The sequence below is a fragment of the Semicossyphus pulcher genome, unplaced genomic scaffold, assembly GCF_022749685.1.
Source record: "Semicossyphus pulcher isolate SPU_LCO1_2020_fin unplaced genomic scaffold, fSemPul1.0.p SCAF_11, whole genome shotgun sequence".
Classification (NCBI taxonomy): domain Eukaryota; kingdom Metazoa; phylum Chordata; class Actinopteri; order Labriformes; family Labridae; genus Semicossyphus; species Semicossyphus pulcher.
In genome coordinates, this window is record NW_027211615.1 from 14,824,621 (window position 1) to 14,832,250 (window position 7,630).

The 7,630-nt window shown below is 42.1% G+C and overlaps 1 protein-coding gene across 1 annotated transcript; it reads right to left on the bottom strand.

Moving 5' to 3' along the window:
• Positions 1-919: 919 nt before the first annotated feature.
• aldh8a1 (aldehyde dehydrogenase 8 family, member A1) lies at positions 920-5,840 on the bottom strand. The gene is made up of 7 exons (XM_069657715.1): positions 5,694-5,840; positions 4,654-4,801; positions 3,886-4,041; positions 3,651-3,800; positions 3,214-3,470; positions 1,470-1,631; positions 920-1,372 (listed from the first exon to the last, which is right to left on the bottom strand). Exons 1-7 carry the CDS (start codon positions 5,838-5,840, stop codon positions 920-922), a joined length of 1,473 nt encoding a protein of 490 aa, XP_069513816.1.
• Positions 5,841-7,630: the final 1,790 nt, after the last annotated feature.

Sequence of the window (7,630 nt, forward strand, 5' to 3'; positions counted from 1 at the left end):
CGTGAGTTTTGTCCTGTCAACATGCAAATGAATTTCAAATAAATAAATAAACGTGTCTTGTACATGATCAAAATCGAGTTGACAAAAGGCTTGATACTGATTATTAGACTCAGCATCAAAGAAACTTTGCATTGGGTGGACTGATACGGTTTATAAAAATTAAGAATTAGAGTGGTCCTAGGACATAACCCTGGGGTACACCACTTTGGCGATGCGCAAGCCAGCTGTAACCGCCATGGTAATTTTGCAAACTCACTACTGACTACTAACGCAGAGACGTGTTTTGTTTTTGGTTAGACATTTGCCTAGTGGGCGGGGACTATGCAGATTCTGGAATTTTTAGGAGGAGATGCCTTGGGAGGAAAAAAACATATCAGACACAATTCATTATTTCAAGCAGAGCATTTTATATGTCTTAAAACATGACTGGAGCTGGTCTTTAAATATTCCCCCACTAATAAACAGTTATATTTGAATACATTGTCGGATTAAATAAAAAGGAAAACCTTTAAAATGTTTCTTCCTGCCTTATAGGGAGACCTTGAGTCTGCAATAAAGTTTAAATAGAATTGAATTTTCTTAAAATGCGAAAGAGCTTATCTGGGTACACTTTGTCTTTATCTTTAATACATATAACTGAACTGACTTTGAACTGAATACTTCAAAGTTCTGCACTGATATATTTTTACTCTTCTTTTCGACTTCTGGTATATTCATCTGTGTTGTTCCACTGCGACTTTCTCTGACTTTTGCATTCTATAAATGTGACTTAATTACAAGCTCCAGTAACCTGAGAGCCTGGGAGGAGACATTACTTGCTGAAATTCCTAAAAGTTTCAAACAGAGGTCGATGAAGGTCAAGATTAACAACAAAACTTCCTGGTTTCACAATGAAGACACGCCTCTGCTGCCATCTCCCTCAGTGCTTGATGGTGACACTCTTCACCTCTGTGAAGAAGTGGTAGGAGTCCTTCCCTCCCTCCCTCCCCACCCCGGAGTTCTTCATCCCTCCAAAGGGCAGGTTCAGATCTCTTACCAGCCAGCAGTTGGTCCAAACCAGACCTGCCTGTAACCGCTTGGCCATCCTGTGCACCTTCCCCACGTCCCGGGACCACACGGTCGCCGCTAGACCGTAGCGCACGCCGTTGCCTTTAGAAACAGCCTCATCCTCGGTGTCGAAGGGGCTGACGCAGGTGACGGGGCCGAAGATCTCTTCCTGCATGACACAGGAGCTGTCAGATATGCCTGAGATGACGGTGGCGGGCATGAAGTAGCCGTTGGCATTGCTTTGAGGTAGGTCCAGCTGGTCAACGCCCTCCCCACAGTGGATGATGCCGCCTTCAGATTTGGCGAGCGCTACAAAGCTTCGAACCTGGTGATCAAGACAGACATGTTATTTATTATTATTTTAAACTACACTGCAAAAAACATGGAAAACTGATCACTGCATTTAGCCTTTTTTACACCACCTTCTGCAGGTGCTCTTTGCTGATGAGCGCTCCGTTGTTGTTGCCGGGGTCAGAGGGCACGCCCGTCTTCCACTTCTTCGATGCAGCCACAAACTTTTCCAGAAACTCAGAGTAGATACTTCTCTCTACATAAATCCTGCTGGTGCACAAGCAGATTTCTCCCTGACAGAGGGAATGGACAGAGAAAGAGAAGATGGATTTGGACAGAAGCACTGATTGCTCAGGACATTGTTGTCATTCAGCTTCCTTTGACAAAATATGGACCGTGATCTCCCCCATGTGGACAAATTATGTCACTGCATCCTCATCACACAGACATGAGCATGAGCCCCTTTCACACATGCACTCCTGACAATTTCCTGAAAATTTCTGGACAGTCTGCCCTTTCACACCTCAATTGCTTCCATGTCATGTGACCCAGTGTCCTCAAATCAATTTAAGATGTTAATACTTACTCAAAAAAATAAGACACATCTCATTACATTGGATTTTTCTGCTTTTTTGCTTGCTCATAGCCCCCCTGTTATATGCCTTCTCTCACTGCTGCTCTGCTTTCACAAAGCCTGTGATAGTAGGAACAAGATTTGTAGTAGTGCTGCTTTTTCCTGGGTGCTTTTAGGCCTCACAGACTAAGACATATTTCACACATGCTTATCAGTACTTATATGACTTTCACCCCAGAGTAAATGAATTATCATAGTTTCTACACAAGGTTTATAGATTATACCAACTTTTTCACTCTTAGTTGGTTGGTGCTTTAATTGAACACATTTATTTATGTTGTGTCAATTTAATAACACATAAAAGCTGACCGACATTTAGCTTGGAGCTTATTGGGCACTAAAAATCTAGCTTACCATCCAAACCTCACAAAAAATAAGTCAAATATAAATAACCAATCTGTTACGCAGTGAGGTGCAGGGAAGCATAGGGAGACTTCAGGAAGACAAAAAAATATCACTATGGCAGGGAGTTATGCTTTGAAAAATTAAGCAGACTTTTATTTTCAGTCTCTACAAAAATAAAAAAAATAAAAAAAATGAGCTTCAATGCCTTACATTAATTATACAGCTCAAACTGTTCTGGTGCTGCTCTTCTTAAATCAGTCCACACTCTCTCATTGCACTCACATATAAAGCATGTGAGCCCACCTTGCCAGTTTAAACTGGCCTATCAGGTCAGGACCGTAGAAAATCAAGTTGACAGGGTTAAACACAAATATACTTTGTTTTTCTTAGCTTGCTCATACCAACAAACCTCATTTGATTCTTCACCATATCGTCATATATATTACACGTTCAAAGGAAGAAAATCATTTCAAGATCATTCAGTATTTACCTTAATTGGCTGTCAATTTCACCACTCATCCTTTGTCCAATCAAATCAGAGAACCCACCTACTCACCCATCACATAAAAGGGCTGTAGTTGAGGCATGCTTCCTCTTTAAGCACCAGCACAAGATGGCCTCCACAAAGGAATCAACTCTAAAAGGTTATTGGTTTTTTTTACTACTGCATGTCTTCATAATACTTAAAATTATACTAATGCAGAGTACAGCTATTTGTATCAAATAATAATGAGACCATTTCACATAAATGAAAGAAAACAAAGAAAATTGTGTGTGTGTGAATCTGTCCACCTTTCTTGTCAAAAAGGAGTTTTAGCAAACAGCTAGTGAGGAGTTGGTGCTTCCTCACATAGTCCTAACAGTTTAAAGACAGCTCACTAACACTGTTGTCTTACCTGGTTGGAGAAGCTGGAGCGCACGGTGGTCTCAATGCACTGGTCCAGGTCTGCGTCAGCAAAAATGATGGCAGGGTTTTTACCTCCCAGCTCCAGTGAGAGCTTCTTACAGTAGGGGGCGCTGCGCTCTGTGATGTGCCGGGCTGTTGCTGTGGAGCCTGTGAAGGACACCAATGGGACTTCTGGATGGCCGACGAGGGCGTCACCTGCTTTCGGGCCGGTGCCAAATACGATGTTGACTACACCTGGAGGAACACCTGTGGAGGTAGACAGGTTAATTTATCTATCATACATTTATTCACTTTTAATTCAGGTAATAGTGTAGAAATAAAAGTTTTAAAAGTGATTCTCTAAAAGGAAGATGTGCAATATTTCCTTAGATTTTTAAATCAATAAATAACTGGATAGCTGTTGCATTGTGGGTGCTGTAGTCCTACCAGCCTGCTGCATTAACTTGCACATCATCCAGGCCGTCACAGACGTCATCTCGCTGGGTTTCGCCACCACTGTGTTGCCGGCAGCGATTGCAGGTGCAACTTTCCAGGTCAGCAGGTAGAGAGGCAGATTCCAGGGGCTGATCAGACCAGCTACACACACAACGACAACACAGTTATAAATAACACACACAAATGTAACATTTACAGGTTTTAATGGGACACACTGGGCTCTCACCCACGCCCACTGGACAGCGGATGGTGTAGTTCAGGCAGCCCATGTGGTCCATCTGGCTGCAGTCGTTGGTGTGATGAAGCATAGAGGACGCAAAGAAGCGGAAGTTGTACGCCGATCTGGGAATATCCACATTCCGTGCGAATGTTACGGTTTTACCTGTAACATTAAAACAAAGATGGAGACAGGATGAGCTTTCTAAATGTCTAACTTTCCTCTCGCTGTGTTTTCACCTCTGAAAATTCTTTTTTAATGTCCATAAGAAATCCCCAAAAATCATCTGACATAATCTCAACTGTCAAATATTTGCAGCCACAAACTTATAATATACTGTAAATCATCATGGGTTTGATGACCCTTTGACCTTTAATCTCAAGCTACAAAATGTCAAGTGTACTGTATGTAAGAAACATCCCAATTTCCATGATGCTTGAGGGTTTTTGCATCACAGGGTATGATCTCTGTTTATTCTGAACAGTTGTTGATCCTTCCTCTAAAGCCACTCACGGCCTTACTGTCAGTTAAATGCACAATATGAATCATACTCTACACAGATTATTATAAAGTACTTTTGATTTTAAAGCCCTCATGTCATGACCTTATTTCTTCTGGCAGCACCCTTCAACATCATTAACATAAGTCAGGATTATAAGAAAGTTTAGAGCTGCAACAAACTGTTGTTCAACTAGAGGATTGACTAAACAAACTATTTTATACTGATAATGTGACTGACTCTTTGGTTGGTTCATGGGTTACTAAAGTATGAGACACCTTGGTCTCTGGACTCGGCCTGGGCGAACTCCTCCAGGTTTGCGTCGAGCAGGTCGGCCAGCTTGTTGAGGATCTGCGCTCGCTGCTCGGGGCTGCGCGCGGACCAGCCGGGGAATGCTTCTTTAGCTGCTGCCACCGCTGCCTCCACCTGCAGGGAGAGAGAGGTCAGCACATGCTTCCGTGTGACCTTCAGGCTACATCAATGCTTCCTAACAAGGGGGTCATGACCCCCACAGTGGATTATTAAAAGGAGATTTATTTTTTGCCTCAGTGTATAACTCACATCTCATGTCCACATTGAGGCCTCAACCTGTGCACAGAGGTGCAGAAGTTTCTGAACACACTGGACACATCGGTGTTTACAATTTGATACGAATTTGGATGTCAACTTCAAATTCACATAAAGACGAAAACTATTAGTTGCTGTCACTACTGTTAAGCACAAAATATCAATGTTCATTAACATGTGACTGTTTAATGATTACATGGATGTTGACTCTGTAAAGAGCAAAGGTGCTTCCTCTGACTGTGGTCCCTTTTAAAAATATTCACAAGCAGCTTTTACACTAGCTTGGATTCTTATGCAACAACTCTGCATGACACATAAAATAGCACCATAATGGTAATTTTCTGGTTCAAATGCTGGAGCTTCAAACAGAAATAAATCTGGGTTAAATAAAGTAAGAATGCACACAACCATAAAATGCAGCCCATATAAAATGCAATACAGTAAAAAGCTCCCTGCAATAAAGACGACCTTTGTAAAGCTTATAAAAGGAAAACTGTTATTCAATAGAGTGTGAGAAGAGAACATGAGAATGATTAACTGTACAACACTGGTACAAGGGCAGCAAAAAAGAGGAGTCATGTAGAAGCTTGATTTCAAAATTGCAACACATGCCAGGACAGGCCAAACACACTGGGGAGCCGTGCAGCGACCACCAGAACTCATCTTAACCGATAAAAGTGTCCGAATAATTGTGGTAATTCAGAGCCCACTGCATAACACAGTAATACTACAGCAATGTTGTAGGACCCACCTCCTCCTTGCCGCTGTCAGGCACTTTGCAGTAAACCTCTCCGGTTGAAGGGTCGTACGAGTCGATGTGACTCCCACATGGTACAAACCTCCCTCCGATGAAGTTCTCCAGAACCAGGCACGAGCGCTGCTCCGAGGCTGCAGACATGTTTTTCTTATCAGATGCTAACGTGCTAACACAAAAGACAGCAGGCTGCGGTAGGTAGAGTCTTCAAAAAGTTCACAGACAAGCTGACCCGGCCTTGCCCTGATCCGCCCACCTCACGGGTGCCTCCTCAGCTTAGTGTGTGTGGCTAATTATTGTCCCAGGCCGCAGCACCGGGTAGGAACCAGTTTTAGTTTTTAGTTTAAAATAAAAGAAAGTTAAGAAAAGTGGTTTATTCCACTTTCGTTTTTTTCACCCTTCCGTTCAGTAGACAAATGTGGGACTAGATTGTGCTGGTTCTATTTTCATTGAGCGCATTAAGGTGAGACAGGTATAGGCTAATCTTGGACTTCATTTTAATGGCACGAACTTCAATTTCCATTTGAAATCAGAAGTGGACAAGAGGTGGGATAGTCCACAGAGTGCTCTGGAAAGAAATGGAAATCTGAACATCATTTTCATCTGCTGAAGGAGATTATGGTATATGATTGAAAGCTGCAGAACATAGAGCAGCAGGCCTGCAGGATCAGTATGAAATGACCTTGAGCAGGGTCATGTCTCTCTTTCGTAAAACTTCTATTTAAAGCTCCTGTGAGGAGTTTTTCGCTGGTTATGAGACAGACTGAAACTAAGATTGATTATTTATAGCTATTTCTAATGCTTGAAACTTCTGGCGTAGGTGTCAGATGAAGCGATTAACTGAAAAGTGAGCAATACATATGACTGTTAAAGAAAGCAGGATGAGATTTGTTGATAAAAACCAGCACTTAGGTATGCACAGGACAAAATCAGCAAAGAGATAAGAGGTACAGCTTTGTCCACAGGGGGCGCCAAAATCAACACAAACTGAAAGTTCCTCACATCAGCTTTAAACGTGAAACTTAAATTAACTTTTTATATGTGTATATTTTTTAAATAACCAAAATGATAAATGGACTGAACTTGTAGTTATTTTCTAGTCTTACAACCACTCACACCAAAGTGTCAATCTTGAATCAGGATCTATGGACATTCATATATATGAGAGCTATGGGAGCAATTTAGGGTTCAGTGTCTTGGACAACTTGGACATGTGACTGTAGCAGCCTTCTGATTAAGTGACGACCGATTGTACCACTGAGCCACAACCGCCCAGCCACACCTAAGGGCTCAGGAGCCTGTGTATCAGCAATGAATTGAAACACAATGCAGCTGTACCACTCATATTTCATGTTTCGTATTCCTATGAGCACAATGCTAGCTGGTTAATGCTTCTGGTTTACGTTTCAGAAAGTTGAGGCAGGTTTTGATGGTGATCCAAAGCATTATTCATCACACAGAAAGAGTTTAACCTTCATGGGCCAGCAGACTTGTAGCGTTAACAGTTCTCTTTCCCTCTTCCATATGTCTCAGAGGCTCCTCAGGGGTCTGCAGACGAAACACTTCCAACGTTACTGAAACACAATCAACTTCATGATTTCATTTATCAGTGTAGCAGAGTATTTAACTATCCGGACTAAACCTGCACTTTGACACTGAATATCTGATCTCTGTGTTTTTGTAGAAGATGTTTCAAGTATGTTTTATGTTGGTTTCATTTGTGCATCTTTGAGCAAATGACTTTCGATGCTGCATGTCACTGAACACTGCCCTCTAGTGCCAGCCGGGGGAGCTACACACTGTGGGTGAGTGGTGGACACATCTTCTTACAGAGTTCAGAGACATTAACAGTATCTCGTAACGTAAAAGTCCAAAGACAGCAGATGTGTCTTACAGTTTGTGTTTGTTTGATCCCAGTGTGTTTTTTTTGTTTC